Below are 24,046 nucleotides of genomic sequence, written 5' to 3' on the forward strand. Positions count from 1 at the left end.
ACTTGTATGAGATACTTAATCAAAATCATAGCGACAGAAAGTAAAATGGTGGTTGCCAGGGGCTGGGGGGAAGGGAGAGGGAATGGAGAGCTGTCATTTAATGACAGTTTTATAAGATGAAAGGAGTTATGGAGATGGGTGGTGGTGATGGTTGCAGGAAATCATGCATGTATTTGATACCACGGAACCGTACACTTAAAAATGGTTAAGATGGTAAATTTTATGTTGTGTATATTTTACCACAATGAAAAGACATTGGAAAAACAAACCAAGACAGCAACAAAAACAACCAACTGCACAAGCAAGCTGGGTGGAGGATAAGAGGGGAAAAATAAGACTTATTTATATGATACGTTTTAATTCAGAAGTCAGCAAACTACGGCTCATGAGACAAATCCAGCCAGTTGACTGTTTTTGTAAATAAAGTGTACATCTTTTCAATATACATATAAAATATATGTCAATATGTATATTATATACATGTGTGTACATAATATATATTTTTGCCCGAAGGAGGTATATCTAGATGACTAAGAAATCCAGCTGACGTCTTCTTCCTCTTGTCTCTGTGTCTCTATGTAAGCAAGAGCCACACACTTGGCTGCAAGAAAGTCATGGTCAGGTGTGAAGGAGGGAGAAGATCTATACAACTTTGCATTCATCACCGCAGTGGAGCATCTACAAATTACCCACCTCTACACCCAAATTACTGCAGTTTACATAAACTGCAAACTATAAAAAGCAGTAAAGGGACTTTCCTGGTGGTGCAGTTGTTAAGAATCTGCCTGCCAATGCAGGGGACTCGGGTTCGAGCCCTGGTCTAGGAAGATCTCACATGCTGCGGAGCAGCTAAGCCCGTGCACCACAACTACTGAGCCTGTGCTCTAGAGCCCACGAGCCACAACTACTGAGCCTGTGTGCTACAACTACTGAAGCCCACATGCCTAGAGCCTGTGCTCCGCAACAAGAGAAGCCACCACAATGAGAAGCCCACACACCGCAAGGAAGAGCAGACCCTGAAAGCCTGTGCGCAGCAACTAAGACCCAATGCAGACAATAAATAAATAAATTTATTTTTTTAAAAAAAGCAATAAAATGTGCTTTGTGTTGGGCCCTGGGTGTATAAACTGAAACTAAATTTGATCTGATAAACTTTAATAATATAAAAAGCTCTTGAACCTGGAGGTGGGAAACTGATTTTGTAAAATCTTTTTGTTTTTGAAATCATTATAGATGCATAGGAAGTTGCAAAGATAGTACAAAGAGGTCCCGAGTTTCTTTTGTCCAGTCTTCCCCAATGGTTGCAACTTATGTAATGCCCAGTGGTTACATCTTACATACAGTATCAAAATCAGGAAACTGACATTGGTACAATGTGTGTGTATAATTCTATGTCATTTCATCACCTGTGTAGATTTGTGTAACAACCACTGCAATCAAGATACAGAACTATTCCTTCACCGCAAAGATCCCCTCCAGCTACTCCTTTATAATCACACCTACTCCCTCCCTCACATCACCCCCGACCCCTGGCCCTCGATAATTTGTCCTTCATCTCTTGAAGAGACTGAGTTTTAAATTCAGCTTCTGACCCTGCCAGCTGTGTGACCTTGGATAGGTCACTTCTCTTTTCTGGACTTTGATCATCACATAAGACAAGGTTGGATTACATCAGCATTTCTCTCAAAATTCCACAGGGTTTATGAAAAGGAAAACAGGGTTTTATGGTGAAATAAACTAGGGACATTCTGCTTTAAATAATGATAAGGTGGCTTCTTTGCTGTCAACCCTCGGTCCTTTAATATGCTAAGGTGAATTGTGAATCATTCAGTGTGAGATGTGTATGCAGCATTTTCCAAATTTATTTGAACGCAGAATGCCACTCCCTCCTTTTAAAAATACCTTCTAGAACTACTTTTTTAGGGATTATACTTTGAGATATGTTGTTTCAGAGGATCTCTGAGGTGCCTTCCAGATGAGAATGTCTTCTATGACCTCTGTAGGGGGTTGAATTTTGCCCCCAAAAGACATCTCCACTCAGAAGCCCAGAATGTGACCTTATTTGGAATAAGGGTCTTTGCAGATGTAATTAAGGTAAGGATCTTGAAGTGAGATCACCCTGGATTAGCGTGAGCCCTAAATCCAATGAAAAATGTCTCTATGAGAGACGGGAAAGAAGGACACGCATAGACACAGAGGAAAAGGCCGTGTGAAGACGAGGGCAGAGGTCGCAGGCAGCCAGAAGCCAAGGACTGCCAAGGATCACCCGCAGCCCCCAGAAGCCACAAGAGGGCATGGAATGGATTCTTCCTCAGAGCCTCCAGAAGGAACCAACCCTGTCCAAACTCTTTTTTTTGCGGGCCTCTCACTGTTGTGGCCTCTCCCGTTGCAGAGCACAGGCTCCGGATGCGCAGGCTCAGCGGCCATGGCTCACGGGCCCAGCCGCTCCGCGGCATGTGGGATCTTCCCGGACCAGGGCATGAACCCGTGTCCCCTGCATCGGCAGGCGGACGCTCAACCACTGCGCCACAAGGGAAGCCCCTGCCCAAACTTTGATTTCAGACTTTTGGCCTCCAGAACTGTGAGAGAATTAATTTTTGTTGTTTTAAGCCCTCCAGGTTGTGGTTATTTGTTCTGACAGCCCTAAGAAATGCATCTACCCATTGTTAAGAATCCCGGGGATTTTGAAGCCAAGAGGGGTCTCCTTTAAGTGTCTTGAGCCACCAAGCTCCTTCCCTACTTAGCGCCTTTGCACATGCTGGCCTCTCTGCCATGAGCACTCTTCTGCATGCTCTCTCATGTCAGTCTACCTCTCTTTCTTCTGGCATTTGTTCAATGTCGTCTCCTTAGAGGGATCATGCCCAACCTCCCCATCTAAAGCAGCCCACCCCATCTTCTCTAACACTACATGTGTACCTTTTCTTCCCAGCAGTTAGCTCACTGGGTAACCACAGGTTCATTGACTAGCGTCTGTTCTCCATGAGGGCAGGAACAGTGTCTAGTTTGTGGGCCTCATTTACCCAGGCTCTGGGATGGTGCCTGACACGTGAGAGGTGCTCACTGAGTATTCAGTGAAAAAAAGAAAGGGAGGAAGGGAGGGAGAGAAAGAACACAGCAACTCCTTGTGGATCAAGGGCCTGGCGTCACACAGACAGCGCTTGGGGGGCACGTGCGAGGCCCGGCAGCTCCTCTCCTGGATGTTTCTCCTGCAGGACCTTTTGGGTGTTGCTCTGAGGCAGCTGCCGGCTGCTGGTATTGAGCCCACAGTGAGGCTGCCCCCTTGCCCAGCATTGTTCTACACTCTGGACGGGACCGTGAACATGGCAGATCCCTGCTCTGAGGAGCTTTGCCCGGAGAGGTGAAAGAGACTATAAACACAGAAGCACATAAATAAGGTGATTTCCAGTATGGGGCCAAACTGTGAAGACAATAAAATAGAGTAGTGTAACAGAGTGGGCCTCGGGGGTCGGTGGCGGGGGGGCGCTACTTTCTGCAGGTGGTCAGGGGACGCTTCTTTAAGGAGGTGACAGCTGAACTGGAACCAGAATGATGAAAAGTTGGCAGCCTTGTGAAGTTCCCGAGAAGGACACCTCAGGCCCTGAGCCAGGCTGATCTGGGACAGTCAAAGCTGGGATGCCATGAGCAGGGAGGAGGTGGGAGGGCCCGCAGCTGGAAGTCCTGCAGGCCACAGCCAGGGGCTGGAGTTTATTCCAAGCAGAGTGGGCAGCTATCAGAAGCCTTTAAGCGGGGGAGTGACTTTTTTTTTTTAATATAAATTTATTTATTTATTTTTGCTGTGTTGGGTCTTCGTTTCTGTGCGTGGGCTTTCTCTGGTTGCGGCGAGCGGGGGCCACTCTTCATCGCGGTGCGCGGGCCTCTCACCGTCGCGAACCTCTCTTGTTGCGGAGCACAGGCTCCAGACGCGCAGGCTCAGTAGCTGTGGCGCACGGGCTTAGTTGCTCCGCGGCATGTGGGATCCTACCAGACCAGGGCTCGAACCCGCGCCCCCTGCATTGGCAGGCAGATTCTCAACCACTGCGCCACCAGGGAAGCCCGGGAGTGACTTATTTATGCTTACTTATGCTTTAGAAAGATCTTGGCTGCAGTGAACAGGATGAACTGCAGGGGGTGAGATGGAGGCCAGTTAGGACATCAGTAGGACCGCCTAGGCTAGCCCTGACAGTGACTTTGTCTAGGGCTGTAGTGGTGAAATGGTGAGAAGGGGACATGGATCTGTTCTGGAGGCAAGATGAGGGGGTGAGGGAAAGAGGGAAATTAGAATAATTCAGTTCTTGGGCCTGAACAGCAGGCTGGCAGGTAGTACCATCTATTTGTGATGGAACAACTTGGGGAGGACTGGATTTGGGGTGGGGTGGAGGGAAATTAGAACCTAGTTCGGACTGTGAACTGCATCCAAGTGGAGATGTTAGGTAGTTAAATATCTAAGTCTGGATCTCAGGGGAGGAGCCTCAGCCAGAGATAAAGATTTGTGATTCATCAGACAATAGACGGTCTATGAAGCCACAGAACCGGCTAAGACCCACTACAGGAGTGAGTAGTGAAGGTGAAGATAAGAGGCCCAAAGACAGAGCCTCGAGTCAACTGTCATTCAAAGCTGGTAGAGGGGGAGGAAAGTGAAGGAGCCTGAAAAGGAACAGCAGCGCAGGACAAAAACCGGGGAAAGTGGCATCAGAGAAGTACAGACAAGAAGCTTCTTCAAGAAGGAGGAAATGGCCAAATGTGTCAAATGCCCAGAGACCGAGTAAATGAGGCTTGAGAATTGACCTTTGACTTCAGCAAGATGTAGGTGACGTGGACAACAGCCATTTCATGGGGACAAAGGGCTGACTGGAGCAGGGTAAAGTGACAACGGGAGGGTTTCTCTAAGACAGGTCATGGGACACAGTGATGCACATGTGATAATGATAAAGGTCCAGTAATGAGGGAGAGATAGCTGATGCAGGAATAACTGCAGGAGTGAGGTCCTGAGAAGCTTGGAGAGGGGGAATCCAGCTGGAGGTGTGGAATGCAGTTTCCACTGTAGTCAGAGGTGGTGGTGGGGATGCGGGCAGAATTGGGTGGTTCTTGTGTGATGGCAACCAATTTTCCTCTGAAGTCTGTGGTGCCATCACCACCTGAAATTGAGGTTGGGAGATTAGAGTAGAATTAGTCATCTCAAGAGTGAGGAAGTAAAGCTTCTAAGGCATCGAGGGTCCACTTGAGATTTTTTTTTTTTTTTTTGCGGTACGCGGGCCTCTCACTGTTGTGGCCTCTCCCATTGCGGAGCACAGGCTCCAGACGTGCAGGCTCAGCGGCCACGGCTCATGGGCGCGGCCACTCCGCGACATGTGGGATCTTCCCGGACCGGGGCACGAACCCATGTCCCCTGCATCGGCAGGCGGACTCTCAACCACTGCGCCACCAGGGAAGCCCCGAGATTTTTTTTTTAGTAAATTTATTTATTTTATTTATTTATTTTTGGCTGTGTTTGGTCTTCGTTGCTGCGCCCGGGGCTACTCTTCATTGTGATGCGTGCTCTTCTCATTGCAGTGGCTTCTGTCGTTGTGGAGCATGGGTTCTAGGCGTGCAGGCTTCAGTAGTTGTGGCACGTGGGCTCAGTAGTTGTGGCTCGTGGGCTCTAGAGTGCAGGCTCAGTAGTTGTGGCGCTTGGGTGTAGTTGCTCTGCAGCATGTGGGATCCTCCCGGACCAGGGCTTGAACTCGTGTCCCCTGCATTGGCAGGCGGATTCTCAACCCCTGCGCCACCAGGGAAGCCCCCTCGCTTGAGATTTGTAGTTTTGATTTGGAAGTGAGTCCAGTTGCACAGGTGTACTGGTTCTTGAGCAGAAGTTGGTTCCAACCAGGGTTTGGGATTTTTCCAGTTGAGTACAATGGACGCAGAAAAGGGTAAAGGAGTTGGATGCAGGGCAGTGATTATCAGGAGGGATCCAGGACTCCAAGCTGGGTAAGGGCAGTGAGGATGTAGCTGACGGCACGGCAGGAGGCTAAGGCCAATGGCTCGGAGGTTTCAGTGGGCTCAGAATCCCTGGCGTGGGGCTAATAACAGTACCTGAGCTGGAGGAATGGAGGTGATGGTCAGGGGGTGGGAGGGTTGAAATTACCAGGGATGACAAGATCAGGTGTGTCCACTTGAGGGTGTGGCCGAGGTGTGGCTGGGAAGAAGCTGTTGGAATCAAGGAGGGCCTCTGAATTCTCTGAGCTTCTCAGCCCTTCCCAACCTGCGAGTCAGAGAGCAACCTCCTACTGGGGCGGGAAGGGGTACACCTCTTCATTGTGCAAACAGGGGCTGAGGCCTGAGGATGCTGGATGCTGAAGCTAAAATGTCAGAGGCTGGAGTTCTGACTCTGAGTCCTGGGGTGAGGGAGGATTCTTGGTGTCATCCTTCCTCCCAGCTTGCACAGCAGCAGGGCTCCTTTCTCCTCCCCCTTCCTCCCGCCTCCCGCCTGCTCCCTGCCTCACAGATTTTCCTGCACTGCCCAGTCCTCCGGAGAGCCCCTGCAGACAGAAGGGCACGTCCACAGCCACAAGGAGCGCCTTCTTGAAGGTAAACAGGCTGCATGTGGCATTGAAATGCCTGTGGCAGACTTTCACATTTGTTCCCTCACTCACTTAGGTAATCATTCATTCACTGGTTAAGTGATTTCACCTTTCGGTTGTTCTTCATTAGGTCTGAGCTGCTAAAGCAAGCTCAAGGGATGAATTCTCAGTCGCCGTGAGACTGCTCATCCACCCAGTCCGCCAGCCAGACGTCCGACGTGCACTGGGTGCCCGTCACTGTCCTGCATAAGTGTGACATACAGGCATCACGTGACCTCACACGTCTGGCAGGTCCCATGTCCATCGCTTATCTATTCCCTGGGTCCTATACGTGTGTGTGTGCCACATCTGAATCTGAATTCTTTGAGCCTCTTCCTCATAGCAGGGCTGATAATACATGAATCGCCATCGATCAAAGTTCATGTGATGAATCTTCATTAACTTCTAAAGCCGCCTATATTTTCCATTAGAGAGATCTTTTACGTATTTGTGAAAGTCATGCTGGCTCATTGTGGAAAATGTAAACAATGACAAAGCATACAAAGTAAAAATACCACTTCCATCCCTCCATCCCACAGTGCCAACCGCTGTTAAAAGGGTGGCAAATGTGGCTTAATTTATATCCTTCTAGATCTTTTCTATACATTTGCAAAGGGGGAAAACATATATATTATATGATGAAGTCTATGTTTACAGATTGAGATCATAGACGATTGTTCTGCAACTTGCTTTTTCTCTGCAGCAATAAATGGTGGACATCGTGCCAGGTCAGTGCTTCAGATCCACTTCATTCTCCTTAAGGGCTGCAGAGCATTCACAATATGGAGGGACCTGGTATATTTAACAGGCTATCAAGGACATTCAGGGTTTTTTCATTTACCGCCAGCTACAATGCTGCGATGGATATCTTTAAGCACTTCTTTTTTTAAACATCTTTATTGGCGTATAATTGCTTTACAATGGTGTGCTAGTTTCTGCTTTACAACAAAGTGAGTCAGCTATACATATACATATATCCCCATATCTCCTCCCTCTTGCGTGTCCCTCCCACCCTCCTTATCCCACCCCTCTAGATGGACACAAAGCACAGAGCTGATCTCCCTGTGCTACGCGACTGCTTCCCACTAGCTGTTTTACGTTTGGTAGTGTATATATATCCATGCCACTTTCTCACTTTGTCCCAGCTTACCCTTCCCCCTCCCTGTGTCCTCAAGTCTATTCTCTAGTAGGTGCATCTTTATTCCCATCCTGCCCCTAGGTTCTTCATGACTTTTTTTTTTTTTTTAGATTCCATGTATATGCGTTAGCATATGGTATTTGTTCTTCTCTTTCTGAGTTACTTCACTCTGTATGACAGACTCTAGGTCCATCCACCTCACTACATATAACTCAATTTCGTTTCTTTTTATGGCTGAGTAATATTCCATTGTATGTATCTTTAAGCTCTTTTGTATGAGCATTTCTGAAGGATTATTTCTAGAAATGGAATTGCTGGGTCACGTGCATTTAAAATTTTAATGGCTACCCAGGGCCAGGCATAGCGTCAGACACATAGTAGGGTCTTTGTAAGTATCTGTGGCATGAATGGATACTGCTGGATTGCCCTCCAGGAAAAACACACTATTTCCACTCCCACCAACAGCAAACAGAGAGCCACAGAACTGACGATTTCTGCTACTGGGTCCCAGCCCCACTGGGCTTCACGACAACCACTTTCCTCCAAGCCACTCTGCTGCTGCTGGGAAGGATTTAAAGACCCTATGTCACCTTCGGTGAAAGGCAGGCGGCGTCCAGGCAGAGGGTGACCTCCTCTCCCAGGTCTGCAAAGGCCATGGCTTCACATCCTCCCACTGGGGTGGGTGTTTACCAGTGAGGGCAACGTCAGCTCTGGGACTTCTGCAATGGGAACTCACCATGTTTACACAAGCACCCACATATCTTCCTTCTGCTCCCCCTTATCAACCTCTGAAACTGAAGGGAAACTTCCTATGGCTGGGCTCACTCCACTGCCAACTCTGGAACTCTATTGTCAGTAACTGCTGTTCTTCCTCTGGGGCCTCGTCTCCAGCAGGAACCCCCAGCCAGACAGCCCGTTTCTAGCATCTTTGGGGCTGGCCGTGCCATCTCCCTTCCCCTGGCCCTATCACCTGCCTGGGTCCTGATGCCCCAGGAAAATTATTGGAAGAGCCCCGGAGGAGGCCAGCACGCCGGAGCCAGTTCTATCTCTGACCCTCGTAGGAACTTTGGGCCGGCATTGCTCTGTGCCCTCTGCCTGGGGACGAAGGCTGGCATTCAGAGGCTGCCGGGAAGCAGTGCAAAGGCAAGGTCAGGCGGAGGGGCCCAGGCCTCCTGAGCCCCTAAGATGCTGGCGTGGGGGTGTCTCTCACGCTGCGTGTCCCACACCAGGCTTCCAGCTCCACACGCTGCTGCAGGCCCCCGCAGGGATAACGCCCTGTGAAGACTCTACCGTGCTGCAATGGTGGGCGCCTCTCCTCTTCGGGTGCTCAACCCCGCAGATGGGGCTGAGGCGGTGGTGCCCAGAACCACGCGGGACTGGAGAAGGGCAGACCTGCTCTCTCTCCTCCCTCCAGAGATTCCAGGGTGGGGCAGATCAAGGTCTTCCAGGCCCTGGCCCAGCTCGCCTCCCCACTGCCCCCTCCCCACCCCCGTGGTGAGTCAGAGAGCTGAGCTCTATGTGTCCCGAGGGAAAGCAGCGGGAGGGTAGGATAAGGAAGCACACAATGGTCACTCCCACCCCATCCCCATTCCCCGTCCGGGCTCTGTGGCACCCAGAGACCTCAAGGAACCGGAGGTCAAAGTATCTGCCAAGATCCTTTCCCGGAGGGTGGCCCACAGCACTGTCCTCTCAGGCTCATCGACGGTGGGATTTCAGGCACAGTGACCCCCCCGCCAGCCGTGTCCCCCAGCATTGCCTGGGCTCACCTCCCCACACAGTCAGAGGCAGACTCTCAGATTTAGTGAGAACTCATGTTGCAGGGGAGGGGAGTGTACAATGGGGTCTTCTCTAGTCAGGTAGAATGGAAGGCAGAGCCCAGGTAGAGCTCAGGCAGTCCTGTCTCCCAGAGTGCATCAGCGCCCTCCAAAACATCTCAGAGCTGGCTGTCCAGTCCACACTCGTACCGCCAGAGCGCAGCTCCCTCCACTCTCAGAGCACCTCGTTCCACCGCTGGGCACCTCCAACTGTTCACGTTTTCCTCCAGGCAGCCTCTACCTTGCAATGGCGGGTGAGGGAGGGGTGGACATGTCACTCCAGACCAGCCCTTGGGACAAGAGAAGCAACTGGCGTGGAACCGGGGTAGGAAAAGCAATAAGTTAAAGCCAAGAATGGCCCGAGGTCTGGCACGACGGGCGGGGGCGAGTCTCTGGCTTGACCCAGGAGGCCCTGGGGAGCAGGCGGCTGACGACAAGGTTCCAGGCAGGAGGTGGCTCAGAAGGTGGGGCTGTCGATGCCGCTGTGCACCCCGGCGTGTTCTTCAGGCCTGAAGCTGTAGGGAGGGGGTGGCTCCACGGGAGGCAGACCCACGACGGCCTTCAGGATAATCTGCAGGGAAAGGAGGGGACAGAGACTTCTTAGGGCCTGCCACCCATATGCTGGTGGTGGCATGTTTACCAGGGAGAAGGGTGATCCGACGCTGGTTGCAGAGCCCTCCCTAGGGCCCAAAGGCTTGGCGTAAGGACACCCTCCACTGACCCCATTGCTCTAAAAATCTGAATGGGGAGGCACAGAGAGCCAAGGGACAGGGCAGGGGTTGGGGTGGATACCAACCTCGCTGTAGGGGGGTGGGGGCTCACAAATGGATGCTGTGACCCTCTCTGCGGGAGTAATGGGGGGCCGTTCTGGGGGCCCCTCATGATCCATTGGGGGGTCCCGCTCCGACTTTCTGCAGTTGCGACAGAAGCGCTTAGCCAGGCCACAGAGGCACAAGAGGGGCATGATGATCAGAAAGACGACGACAAAGATCCTGGGGTAAGGAACCACCAACGTCAGCCTGAGTCTCCAGCCATCCCCGCTGCACCTCCCTCCCTCCCCTGACCTACACCCACCCCTCAGCAGGAAGTCCAGTCCAGTCCTGGGTGGGCCAGAGGAACCGGCCCAAGGCTCACCTCAAGGGGCCAGAGAAGAGCTGGAACTGCTCTGGCTGGTACTCTTGGCAGCAGCTGTTACCACAGCAGTTGAACCCTTTAGGGCAGGTGCTGCGGACCGGGTCAGAGAGAGGCCATTGGTACCAAGGTGCGGAGGCCGAAGGATCCCAGCTTCCCTAAAACTCACCCATGCGCTCAGGGCACGAGCCACACCCCTAGCAGGGTGGAGGTACAGGCCCCCTGGGCTCAGTGGGAGGAACCTGGGGCTGGGATCATGACCTGGGTTTCAGGCTCAGCTCACTACTGGCCTCATGCACTCGTGCCAAGTCACAGTCCTTGCTGGGCCTCACTTTCCGCATCTGTAAGATGGGTGTAATGAAGGTCCTGTCGACCTCACTGGGCGGGTGTGGGGACTGACTGTTGTAGTGGCTACAACATCGCTCTAAGGAGATGTAGACGAAGAGGGACAGTGGAGAGGGGCCAGGAGCTAATTCCAGGAAGAGTGAGCTGGTGCTGGTGGCCACGGAGCAGGAGGTGGGAGGGACACAGTGTCCCTGGAACATCCAGGGCTGACTGCTGGAAACACTTGGCTGCCCAGAGGCCACCCCCCTCAGCCCCTCCTCATCGTGCTTGGGTTTCTCAGCGTTTATAGAGCGAGAGTGTTTGCCCTCGCTTCCAGGGGGACCCTCAGAGGGGAGGTGGCCTAAGGCTGGCGTCAGAAGGATGGGGATTGGCCCGCAAATGTGAAACTGCCCGTGGATAGGCTGCCGGAAGCAGTGAGGGGCGGAGTCTCCCCGTCTGGGTCGGGGTATGGCTTCTGGCTAGAAGGGGAGAGGGTGAGGATGATGAAGGCAGGCAGGGCAGGATCTGGGATGTCTCCTCCCCACAGTGGAAGTTACAGCCCCAATCCCAGACTTACAAGAAGAGACCACATGTGGCTGCAGCCTGTGGAAGGAAAGAGGCGGAGGTCTGGGTCATAAGCTGGGGGCTGGGGTTTCCACCAGGTGCTGCCCAGGTACCTCACTGCTAGCAGGTCCCAGAGGATTCGCATCTTCCCCCACACCTGCTCTCCACCTCCCTCCACATGTTCCCCGGGTCGGTGGCTGCAGCCCCAGCGCCACCTCGTGGCCTCAGCTCTCCTTCCTCTCCTCACCACACCTCCTGCCACATTTGCTCACCCCCAGGTCTGTAAGCTCACGCCTTCTGACCACCCTTCCAACCCATCCCCACCACGGCCAGGACTCCAGCAACCCCCGCGCCCACCCCATCCCTCCAACACTGCTGCAAGTTTCTATCCCACACATCTGAACACCTAAAACCTTGCTGGAAGCCTCCTTCAGTGGCTCCCTGGGGCCCAGACACCATGACCAGCCCTATCCCCCATTCCCACTCCCCCTGGCCCTCCTGCACACCCACCCACTGGGAGCTCTCTGAACACGTCTGGCTGTGTTACACATGCCTGCAGGAACAAGCTCCTCCCTCCCTCCCTCTTTTGCACTAGTTCTGTGCCACATGGAGGCTATCATTACGGAATTTAACCTGATTAATAGCAAATATGTGCGTAAGCCCCGCTTGGAAAGTTCTTTCCCCAGGTATCTGAGAGGCTGGCTCCAGCACCTTCTCTGACCATCTTACTTAAAATTACATCTACTCCCCCAAAGCACTCCCTTTCCCCTAACTGTGCTTACTTTATCTGCATAGCTCTTGTCCACATCTAACATACTATATATTTTACTTTATCTTGCTACTTGTTTGTCTCCTCAGTAGAATGTAAACCCCGCCAGGGGAGGGATTTTTGTCTATTGAAAACCAATACTCACGATTTTGGCAGACTGAGTGAAAGAGCACTGACAACCTGGTTTCATTTCATCCTGGCTGCTCCCAGACCGTGGGGGAGGAATGCAGGTAGAGGAACACAGCAAACGGGAGGTTATCTGTCACCCCACCCCAGCCTCCAGGGAGATAAACAACCATGGCTCAAGAATAAGAAGCCAACTTTGGTGAGACCACCATGTCTTTTTTTTTTTTTTTTTTTTGGCCGCGCCACCAACATGCAGGATCTTAGTTCCCTGACCAGGGATCAAACCCGTGCATCCTGCCGTGGAAGCGCGCAGTCTTAACCACTGTACTGCCAGGGAAGTCTGAAGACCACCATTTTTATACTTCAAGGTATATTTTATATTTCAAGGTATATTTTATACCTTGAAATAACAGTTCAACTGTTAACGACAGTAACAATAAAGCTAAGAATACCGATGACAGCCAATAAGATTTGGGCTGATTCCCACAAGTCTTGGCCAGTGGGCTCAAGAGCAGGAATGAACCCCTGCAGGTTGGCCCAGAGAGGGTAAGGTGACTGCAGAGTTGGGGACAGCCCAAGGGGTCCAGGCACTCAGCGTACCCCCTTTCCCTCAGATCCCATCCCCTGTCCCTCCCCCTTCTCCTGGCCCCCAGCTAAGAAAGACAAGCAACGAACAGGTTTACGGAATTAATCCTGAGCTCCTGTTTGGAGGAGTAGGGCATCCTCTCCCAGATCCTCTTCCCCCACCCCCATTTTAAACAGGTGGTGGTCTCGACTGAGGTGGTGTCAAGCGTTGGGGTAACCTTGGGTAGTTTCAACTTACTTACATGCGGACTGGGGGCATTAACAGCCTGCCGCCTGGAGTTGCTGGGAGGAATCAACAAATGCTCGACCTAATGCTGGCACAAACCCACCGCTGATGATAGAGAAGGAGTAACAGGGCTTCTGGAGCAGAGCCGCTCAGCAGGCAGTGAATGTCGTGGGGGGCAGGCCTGGGCCTTCCCTCAGACTCTTACACAGAAGTTAAAAACCCATGTTCTAGACCTATGTCAGTTTCTAGGATAATCTCCCATCCCAAAACTGGATAGACTGCCCCCATCACTGGGGCAGGGGGGGATGAGGGGGTGTTGAAACCCTGCCTCATCCTCAGAAATCACAGGTTTCAGAGGTCACCCCAGCCTCGGGTCAGGCAGCCAGGTCAAATCCTATCACCAGCTGGAATCCTACCCCCACTACTAGAAAGGGAAGGAGGAGCCTCCTTTCCTCTAGGGCACAAGCAGAGAAACACAGTCCCAGAGAGGGCTAGGACTTCCCCAAGTTCACCCAGCACTGTGAAGAATGGAGCTGGGGAGATAGGCTGACCAGGCATCCAGATCTCAGTCCAGACCTCAGGCCCTCCGCTAGTCCCCGCTTTCTGACGCAGCGAGAAGGAGCCAAGGCTAACGTGAGGGTCAAAGTCCCCAGTCACCAAGAGGAGCTAAGTGTCAGATGGCGGTGGGCGCGAGTAGTTCCCACGACACAGTCCCCCACGAGATGAAGGAACCCAGGCCTTCTCAGGGCCTCCCTCTGCTCTTACCTCCCCGGCAAAAAGAGAAAGGAAGTTGCTAACTGCATGTGGTAACGAGGAAATCCTGACAGTGGAAGGTGGTGATCGGGACCCAGAAGCAGGCCCCTGACCCACAAGAGTAGGGCCCCGAAAGTTCCACAACTTTACCTCCCAAGCGCTCACCTGTTGGAGGCCGGCCAGCAGGCCGAGCAGCAAGGTGGGTACTAGGCCAGGCACCCAGGTGGCTGACATCCTGGCAGGGGGGGCCACTGAGCTTCCGTGTGTAGGGGGAAGAGGGGAGAGGCGGGGCCGAGACCTCTCCCACGACTCTCCACCTATAGGGCCCCGCCTCGGGATGGGGGCGGAGCTGATGCACCAGGGTTGGGCCGGACCGGGAAGGGAGGGGGAGGGGGGGAGGGGAGGGGAGGGAAAGAAGTTTGGGTTGGGTTTTGGGAAATGGGAGGTAGAAGAGAGTATCTGATTGAAAAATATTGTGGCGTCAGTTTAAGACTGCTGAGCTACCCCTTCCCAACCCTCAACTGCTCCACCCTCTAAGTGATCCCAAGCTTGAGAGGCACTGCTGCGCCTGCCAGATGGACAGAGGATGCAGGCAGAGGGAGCTGGACCACTGGAAGTCCCTTCCCACACGGACTTCTGGGGGGCAGAGGTTGAGGGAGAGAGGAAGCGAAGGCCCTGGAGTGGATTGAGGGGATTACAACGGAGGGAGGTGTCACTTTTTTTAAAAAAATTTTTTGGCCAAGAAGGGAGGGAGGGGCGGCCTGATTGATTTCTGGGTCAGGAGAACCTAGAGTCGATCGCTAGTACATTCGTACCCCGCCCCCGCCCTCCCTGAAATCCTGGAAGGAGGTGTTGGTACACTTGCTCCACTTGACTACAGTGGAGATTAAGGCCCCAGGATTCAGAGATTAGTGCCTGAGTCCGCACCTGGGGCCGAGCGGCAGCCAGGCGAGCTGGGGCGCGTGCAAGCAGGTCCATCCAGATTTCTGGAGAGGCCCCGCGGACGCTGTCCCGGCCGCGTGGGGCTGGATTCAGACCAGCGGCGGCCGCGCCCCGCCCCGGAGGCGTGCTGTGCTTCCCGGATCCGGCCGGCAGGTGGCAGCATCGCTCAACGCGGGCTTCCCCCGGAGCCGGGCAGCGCGGGGCTGGGACCTGGGGCTGGGTCTCCCTGGGCTCCCTACGGGGGGACCCGGCTGGAGTGTGCGGTGGGAGGCCGTCTCGGTGGGCGATACGCGAAGGGTGAGAGCCAGACGCCCAGACACAGATGAGACGTAAGGAGACCTTGTGGGAGTTGGAGAGATGGAGCCCGAACCCTTGAGGACGGGGGCGAAATGGAGATGGTGGGTGGGGTGCTGCTCCCAGACCTGGGGAAAGGGGGAGGGCTCCAGGAGAGGATCAGTTCTTAGGTATTTAGACGTCTCCTGCTGCGTCTCAAACCTGACTTTGCCACTGAAAGCTAGCCCCAACCTAGTAAGAAAGGACAGCCGTCGTCCTTTGGCTTCTTTTTCTTTTTTCTCTCAGCGCTTTCTCCTTATCTCTGTTTCTCATCTCTCCCAGTCGTGTTTTCTCGGTCTTATGTTTAACCTCTCCTTGGTCCGCCCCATTTCTCCCAGTCTCTGTTTTCCTGTTTCAGTTCCTCCCCATCTCTGTGTTCATGCATTTTCTCTTCATTTCTACATGTTCCCTGTTTTCCCATCTCTGTTTCTCCTCTTTGTTAATCTCTGTCTGTCTCAGTGGAGGTGTCTGTTTTTCTGTCTCTGTTTCCATTTCCCTTGTCTCTGGTTTGGTCCTGTGTGTCCCTGTCTCTGTGTCTGTTTCTCACCAACTCTCCTGGTCTCTCTCTCTTTCTCTGTCTCTGTTTCTCATTATCTCTTGGCCCCTAAAGACAGAATCTTCCAGTTTCCTGATCCAAGCTGAATTGGGGTCTGGCCCCAGAGAATGCCCTCTCTATTGGAAGTTCCTGGTGACTGATCTTGGAGAAAGGATGGGGGGGGCACGGCATGTCTTTCTTCCTCCCCCAGCGGTTGGCTCTGGACCTAGCCCACCCCTCTGCCAAGGTGGACCTAGTCCAGAGAGTACTGGAGCTTTCTCCTAGCAGCACCCACGCTGCTGCTTCCTTAGTGAATTTGTTGCTAACTTGGGCTTCCAGGGCCCTGCTACACCAACACCCAAGACCTGAGACACCCCTAACCTCCTGCCTCTCTGCCCAGGCCTGGAGCCCTGTGGAGGTGTGGCCCTTAGGGGAGAGGAAGATGGGTGAGCTTAGGGGAGGAGGGTATCCTAAGGAGTGGAATGAGGGTGCTGAGAAGGGCATGGAGGACCTTGAGGGGTAGATGTGGGAGGCTGAAGAGGTGAAGGGACGAGGCAGGTTGGTGCCCTGAGGAGGAGGGCAGCAGGATGGCGCTTCTTCCTTCAGGCGTCCACCGACACAGATGTAGCATTGCCAGACAAAATACCGGATGCCCAGATAAATCTGAATTTCAGGTAAACAGTGAATAACTAGTATAAATAAATATGTCCCATGCAATATTTGGGGCATACTTATACTAAAATGTATTTGTTGTTTATCTGAAATTCTAATGTAACTGGGTGTCCTGTATTTTTATTTGTTAAATCCTGCAACCCTACCCACATCCCTAAAATGTCATAAGAGAATAGCTACTCTATCCTCTGCCCCACATCTCCCCAGTGGGAAAATGAGGCTCCTGGGCAGAGTCCAGAGGGCCTCTGGAATCTGCCTCTGGATCCCCAGTTTTTTTATGACATCAGACTTCCTTTCTGCGCTCCTTCCTGCAGATGGGAGGTGGGCAGTCCCAGCTCAGGCCAAGAACACCAAGCCCTGTTGCCAGTGTCACCATGGCTCCCAGGGCCCCAGCATTCCTGGTGGGTGAGGTCGGGTGGGGGTGAGGGCACAGTGGGGCCCCAGACTGAGCAGACTCGGGGCCTGTTCTTGTCTAGAGGCAGGAGGGTCCTGGACAAGGACAACATCTGTTCAACACTCAGTCTGGCAGTGGGTGGGCAGTGTGTGCTCGCATGTACGTGTATGCTCAGACATCCAGGGACATATGGGCAGGGAGGCCCAGAGACCTCATGCAGTCAGCGGGTCCTTCTAGATTCCACTCCAGATTCCATCTGGGGTTTCCCCGAAGCAGCAAACTTGAAATGTCTTCCTACTGGCTCAAGCCTCCCTGGCCCATTCCATAAAGAAGGAGCTGATTGTGTGCCCTACAAGGGCCCAGCTGCAAGGGCCTTGGAGGTCAGCTGGTCCACCCGCTCTCATCTCAGAGAAGCCAGCTGGAGCCCAGAGGGGCAGAAAGGCCAAGTCACAGGGGACACTGGGGCTGAGTCAAAACCAAACCACGCAGGTCTTAAGACCCCACACCCAGTGGCACCCTCAGAGGCGGCACACGTGTCGGGGCTGGGGAGCTGCTGCTTGGGATGGAGGAACTCCTCACTGGAGTGGGAGGCCTTGTGCAGCCTGGCTCAGCCCAGGCCCAGGGGCCGGGCGCTGGGGAAGGGGCAAGAGTCAGGCTGAGTTCTGTTCGTCTCAGCCCCCTCCCCGCCATACTGTGGTGGACCCTGATACCCATAAATGACTCATGGTGCTGGGCTGGGATCTTTCCTTCCAAAGTCCCCAGAGTGTTCTGCCGTAAGCTGGCTGTCCGTCTGCAGGGACAGTGTTAGGGTGTGTTAGTAAGTGTGCCACTTGCTATGGTGTGCGGGGTGATCTTAGTCAAGAAAGCAAACTTCTTTGTGCCTTTCTAAACTCATCTGTGAAGGGGGTGCAGGGGTGGATAACAGTACCTCCCTTGTCACTTAGGGTCATCGTGAAGATGAAGGAAGTGGCTCAGTGTCTGGCATATAGTAAAATGGTAAATAAATATTACCTCAGTAAGAATAAACTACGATAGCCAAGACATGGAAGTAACCTAAATGTCCATCAGCAGATGAATGGATAAAGATGTGGTGTACACACACACACACACACACACACACACACACACACACACGCACACATACACACAGTGGAATATTACTGAGCCATAAAAAAGAACGGACTAATGCCGTTTGCAGCAACATGGATGGACCAAATGTTATCGTATTAAGTCAGACAGAGAAATATAAATATCATATAATATCACTTTCATGTGGAATCTAAAAAATTCATACAAATGAACTTATTTATAAAACAGAAATAGCCTCACAGACATAGAAAACAAACGTGGTTACCAAAGGGAATAGTGGGGGTGGGGGGGAGAGATAAATAGGAGTTTGCGATTAACACATACATGCTACTATATATAAAATAGGCAGACAACAAGGACCTACTGTACAGCACAGGGAACTACTCAGTATCTGGTGATAACCTATAATGGAAAAGAATCTGAAAAGAATATATATGAATCGCTTTGCTGTACACTTGAAACTAACACAAAATTGTAAATTAGCTGTACTTCAATAAAAGAAAAACACACAGAAAATAATAATAAGCAATAAATGTTTCAGTTCTGGCAGAGGAAAAGGGCCCAAAGCTTTCTCTCCTTATTTCACATGGAGGCAGAGAATGAGGTGCCAAGGATTAACGGTCTTGCTTCCCTCTGAGAATTGTTCTCAGCCCTTCTGGATGGGCCACCCAAAGTCTAGCTCCAACTTCCCCCAGATGCCCTGCTCGCTAGCCCCCTCTGCTGTCCATTAAGTGCTTTGGGCCCCACCCAAGGGCCAGGTCAGAGGCAGTGGGATGGGTGACCAACCACAGAGGATGACCTTGTGTGGACTACTAGAGGGCCACAGGGGACCGGATATGGCAGTAGTGCTGGGTCCAGAGATTTGAGCAATTCCCTCTCTTCCTGGCTTGTCCCCCGCTTCTGCTCCCCCAGCTGCCCGCTGAGCACTGCCTGGGCTGGCCTCACAGTGGCTGCCCCCGTCGCCCTCATGGGGGCGTGATGTGCTCATCACAGTTGTCCCCCTGCCACTGACTGCCCCCATCCAGTGTGGCTCCCCAGGGCCATCAGGGCTGTCCTCAAGGCCTCCATCCTGGTCTCCTCCTTGCCCCTGTGGGGGCATGTCACCCTCTTATTCCCTAACTTCCAGAGGCTCCCCACTTCTGCCTGAATAAAGTTCCATCTCAGGGAGACCTTCACCTGAGATGGGACCTTGGGTCCTTCACCTGTCCTCATGGTGTGCTCGCTCTCCCTGTCCTATATTCTCTCCTGCCACACGCCCAGCCCTTTCTGCTTCCCTCCTTTCCTCTGCACCTTGCGCACGTGCCCCATGCCCTCCCTGCAACCTAACAAATTCTGATCCATCCTTCAAGGCTCAGCTCAAATACCACCTCCTCCAGAAAGGCTTCCTGGACTTGGATTCTCCTGCAAGAAGTGATGGTCCCCTCCCTGCTCACCCCCACCCAAGCCTTTTCTCTGGGCCTCTCTGATGCCCTTGGCCATTCTCACTGAAGATGTGTGTACATGCCCTAATGTTCCCACCAGGCTGCAGGGGCCCGCCCAGTTCTGATTCAGCTTTCATTTCCCATGGTGCTTTGTTCCAAGTAAACACTGGCTGCTCAGGGGCCAGATTTCTCCCAGGGGATGAGGAATTAATTCTCAGAGTCATTGGTGGGGGGCCCTCGGTTAGGTGGGTTGTTCCAGACTTGACCGGGCTCCCCACTTCCACGGGCTGTGTGGTTTGGAGAATCCACCTCTTCTGCTTCCTGTTTCCTCCCCAAGTGTACACATACCCCCCGTGTGGGTGAGATGGCACCCCAGGGATTGAGCAACTCCTACGGGGTGGGGCGTGCTGCAAGGAATGCTTGGCTCACTCTACACTTTCCAAGAGAGGCAGATGCATGCTAGGTCGCCAATAGGAATTCCTGGCCACGAGACCAGGGGTCTGAGTCTCCTTCCCAGCATCTTTGAAAACTGAAGCCCACCGGCCTGTCACTCATTCTCGAGGTGATGGATGTGGGTGTGGGGAGATAATGTCTTGAACTGAGCCCCGGGCTTAGCCACAAACCCGTGAGCCAGGAGGATGGAGGGGGTCATGCCACCTGACAATTAACGGTGCAGGGAGCTTATTATCCTAATGAGTGGGTTGGAGCAGCTCAACTAATGCTCACCTTCCCGGAGTCTTAGCAGAGACAAAAACGGCATTTGGGAGCCATTATCCTTCCAAAGTGTAGGTTTCCGGGTCACAGCCAGGGGTGGGAGGGGAAACACCTCCAGCGGGCAGGTGGTGGGGAGTCAGGGGGAAGGCTGAGCTAATGAGCTTCGGCTGTCTGGGGTGGCAGATGGAGCACAGCCACTAAGACTCAGATGGGAGGGGCTCAACTCAGGTTAAGGGTCTTCAGAGCCCCCCAGCCCTGGTCCCCTGCTTCTGAGGCTCCTTCTCCCCAAGCCTTCCCTGCCCCTCGCCCCCTACAGCCCCTCTCCCACCCCCACCCTTGATGTTGACTCTTAAGAGATAGGACTCTGTAGTTAGAGAGAAGAAAGGGGTTGAGGAACCCCTAGGGCCCCCACTTTGTAGCTCTGCTCTTGTTGGCCCCTTGAAAGAGGGCTCTTCTACACCCTGCTTGTGGGTGCCTCTGCTCAGATCCAAGTGTTACAGGGGACTGTGGTTAGACTTCAGAAGAACTTCCCAGTCCGAAACAAGCTGGGGGTTCAGGGCTGCCATCGGAAAGGGTGGCCCCTCTGTGGGCGGGGCATATTGAGGGGAGGGCTTCTAAAGAGTCTGGGGACTGAGACTAAAATGCAGAGAAAGCACAGCGTGGGGCATCCCTGAAACTGTTCACCAGTTAGGGACCTGGGAGTTTGGCAAAGAGTGAGTGCGAGCAGAGGGGCGGGGAAGCGAGGTGGGCAGAGATCGCATCCTTCCGCAGATCACAGCTCCTCTAAGCAGCCACATCATCTGGCCCCCAGCCGAGGACAGACTTGGCTGGAGCCATGTGCATGCACGCGTGGGTGGGCGCATGCAGTGTGTGTCTGCATGTGTGTACATACGTGTGTGCACACCACCCAGCTTTCTGTGAGGATGTGGCAGCCCTCTCACAGCACCCCCCAGCTTCCTAATCTCCAGGCCAGCATTTAGTGGGCTGCCTCCAGGGTCCCCCTCACCCCAGTGGCCCTGTTAGCACTTCCTTCCTCCCTTGTTAGCACCTCACAGCCCCTCTTCCTCCTTGGCCCCTGCTGCCCCTGGAGAGAGGCCCGTGGCTTGCAGCCCAGTTCTCCTCTTCCGACTCCGCTTCAGCTTCTATCTTCTGAAGCTTTGTTCTTCTCCCAACCGCTAAGCCCCCTGCCCTCTCCATCCTTCCTCATCTACCTGGAGAGGTCCTTTCCTGAACAAGCCAGGCTGGGGGGTGAAGTAGGTGCCCCTACAGTTCAGCACACACTCCTCCTCCAGGCTGAGGCACAGACAAAGTGAGCCCCTCCGTCAGCCTCTCCTGCCTAGAGGGTGGGAGGGGGCAAGTTGGAGAGGGAACCCTGTTCTAGGGACCAAAGCTAAGTCCTGGTGCCAGCTGTGCCACCCTCACCAGGGCAAATCACCACCCTCTCTGCAGTGCTGAGGTGGGGAGGCGGGTTGGTAGCGGAGAGGGATGGGGTAGAAGGGTTCCCTTCTGCCCACCCCCTCCAGAGCTGCTGTGCCTAACCTGAGCCTGGGCTGCCGAGTGGGGCAGGGTGGTCCAGTGGCCAGAGCCAGGCTGTCGGGCTGCCAGGACTGCAGGTTTCCTCTACTGAAGGGCCCCTTCCCGGCCGGCTTTGATGTGTCTGCGAGGTTAGCGAAGGATGTTTGGCTTCAGGGCCGGGTGCCAGGATAAACTCCCTCTGCCTGTTCAGCGCTCGGTTCGCCTGCCTCCCCCAGACCAGGTCCTGGCCTCCCCCAAGGCCAGGGCTGCCCGGCCTGCTCAGGGGGTGGGCACCGAGTAGCTGTGGTTACTGCTACCGGGGAGAGGCCCCGAGGTCGTTGGACGTCCACCTCAGAGGCTGGTGCTGGTGTGCCCACCTGCCTGCTTGCTAGGTGACCAGGCACCTGGCCCAGGTGGGGTTGAGGGGCCGGAACCCAGCTGCTAGGAGGGGTGGGGATGAGTTGCAATATGGGGGAGGGGTGTCCACGTGGAGCTGCCTGCACAGACTGTAGCTCTTCCAGATGTGCTGAGGCTCCAGATGTAGGGATGACTCAGCCTGGAACGGGGAGGGGTAGGCGATCCATTGTGGGGGGTGGTGAGCAGAGGGAAGGGAGGGCCCCCCCGAGCAGCTGCCAGCTGCTGCTCCCCTTCTTCTGGAGCCCCCAGCCCCCTGAAGCCTGCGGGCCGGTAGCTGCCCGGATGTGCAGCCCTCATTTCCAGAGGGGGAGAGGGGAGATGAGGCCTCAGAGCAAGGGGCCCAGCTAGGGGGTCGCCCGTCGCCTGGAGAGAGAGAAGCTGAAGGTGGGGGGCAGCAAGTGCGGAGGGGGGCTGACAGAGGGGGTCGGGGGGACGGAGATGCGGGCAGGGAGAAGCTCAGGACTGAAGCATTAAAACCCCTCAGTTTCGCTTGGTGTGGGTGTGTGGAGCTGGAAGGAGGGTACAGAGGACGCGTCTGTGTGCGTGTATCCTCATTTTGGGAGTGTGGGTTACACATGGGGAGGGGTATCTTGGGGTGAGCATCTTTGTGTCTGACTCCTATAAGCTGTGTTATGAGCTGGGTATTAGAAGGTTACGTGCATGCTGGGCATGGCAGGCTGTGGGGACATGGTCCCTGTGGTCCGTCTGATAGAGAAAGAATGTGGAGACAGCATCTGTGTAGTATTGGCAGGGTGGGGGGGGTCGCGGAGCAGGGGGTTGTGATGGTACACACTTGAGTGAAGCCATGTGTGCCTTTCAGTGCTGAGGGTGGGTCCCTGGGACCTGGGGAGTCAAGAAGTGTCAGGCACACTCGACCAGGGCTCCAGAGTCCTGGGGCTTCCTTCACCTCTTCCAGCCTCCCCCACTTCCTGGGGGCGCTTTTGGGGAGTTTCCAGAACCCTCAGAGCTGCAGTTTCTCCTACTGGGCCTGGCCCGTGTGATCTCCTCTTCTCCTCTTGCAGGGCAGCTGAGAGGCCACTGAGCTTGGGATCGGGTGGGTGGGTGGGGGGAGTGGCTGGCACCTTGTGGGCTGCAGCGCGAGGACCAGGTGTGCAGCTGGGCTAGGTGCCTCTCCGCGCACCCCTTCCCTCAGCTCCACAGAGCAGCTGTCCTGGCCTCCTCTTTGGCCTCCAGGAAGGTCTGCTGGCTGGGCCTCTGGAGCTCCCTGGAGAGCCCCACCTGTGCCAGCTGCCCATGCCAGGGTAAACAGGGCACTAAGTGTCTGGGCTGGTGCCGGCGCGAGTTGGGCAATGCTTCTCCACTTAAGGCTCACTGTGGCTTGGGTTGCCTCCTCCAGCTAAATGACAGGTCTGAGCCTCAGGCCCCATAAACAGTGTTTTCTGGGCAGGTGGGGGTCATGGGGACCTGGTGCACAGACGGATAATCAAGTTTAATAGGGAGACACGTTGCCACCTCTAAGGAGGGCTGTTGGAGCCCCGGTCAGGTATGCCTGGGCACCTCTGGACCGCCTCAGGCAGCAACCCCAGCCCGCTGCTCCCGCAGGTTGTTGGCACCCACTTTCCTTGTGAATGAAAATATCCCCTCGGCGGTGACTGGGGCTCAGTCAGCTCATCGCGTGCTGTCCTGTCCCTCTTCACAACCTGTCGGTGAGCCCGGAGAGGGTGAGCCCTATCCCCTAAATCGCCCGCATGAGATGTGAACTTGGATGTGTCCATGGTCCTCCAGACAGCAAGACCACTCCGCTCTATCCCTGGGCCATCACGCTGCCTCCTCCTGAGACCCAGGCCTGAAGCCAGCTCCTTTCCGGGCTCTCCCAGCCTCTCCATTTCCACCCCCTTCCTTCCCTCCTTGCTCTCAGCTCCTGTCCCCCCACCTCCTCTGGGGCTGAGTCCAAGTGAGAAGGGGACACTTATTTCTCTGCCCTCTCTCTGGACTCACCGCTGGCCACCTCCACAGGGCAACTGAGG

At 54.1% G+C, this 24,046-nt stretch overlaps 1 protein-coding gene across 6 annotated transcripts; it reads right to left on the bottom strand.

The window, feature by feature from the left end:
- Nucleotides 1–9,359: 9,359 nt before the first annotated feature.
- TMEM92 (transmembrane protein 92) lies at nt 9,360–13,116 on the bottom strand. Of its 6 annotated transcripts, XM_029213294.1 has the most exons (6): nt 12,482–13,108; nt 11,581–11,606; nt 10,941–11,020; nt 10,683–10,772; nt 10,345–10,540; nt 9,368–10,119 (listed from the first exon to the last, which is right to left on the bottom strand). In XM_029213294.1, the coding sequence occupies exons 2-6, from the start codon at nt 11,593–11,595 to the stop codon at nt 10,006–10,008; spliced, it is 495 nt and encodes a 164-aa protein (XP_029069127.1). In that variant the 5' UTR covers nt 11,596–11,606; nt 12,482–13,108; the 3' UTR covers nt 9,368–10,005. The 6 variants fall into 6 exon arrangements, with proteins under 6 accessions (XP_029069125.1, XP_029069124.1, XP_029069126.1 ...); XM_029213292.1 differs by having other exon boundaries at nt 9,360–10,119; nt 10,941–11,606; nt 12,482–13,116; XM_029213293.1 differs by lacking the exon at nt 12,482–13,108 and having other exon boundaries at nt 9,361–10,119; nt 11,581–11,924.
- Nucleotides 13,117–24,046: the final 10,930 nt, after the last annotated feature.

The sequence above is a fragment of the Monodon monoceros genome, unplaced genomic scaffold (genome assembly GCF_005190385.1).
Source record: "Monodon monoceros isolate NGI ecotype Baffin Bay Population unplaced genomic scaffold, NGI_Narwhal_1 Super_Scaffold_9, whole genome shotgun sequence".
In the NCBI taxonomy this organism is placed as follows: domain Eukaryota; kingdom Metazoa; phylum Chordata; class Mammalia; order Artiodactyla; family Monodontidae; genus Monodon; species Monodon monoceros.

What these genes read in the sequence shown, in the direction of transcription:
- TMEM92 (XM_029213292.1), bottom strand. Translation starts at nt 11,224, where the DNA reads ATGTTCCAGGGACACTGTGTCCCTCCCACCTCCTGCTCCGTGGCCACC. An exon ending in CTCTTCTCTGGCCCCTTGAG is followed by an intron (nt 10,541 to 10,682) that starts GTGAGCCTTGGG and finishes TCCTTACCCCAG; the next exon opens with GATCTTTGTCGTCGTCTTTC. An exon ending in CCCCACCCCCCTACAGCGAG is followed by an intron (nt 10,120 to 10,344) that starts GTTGGTATCCAC and finishes CTTTCCCTGCAG; the next exon opens with ATTATCCTGAAGGCCGTCGT.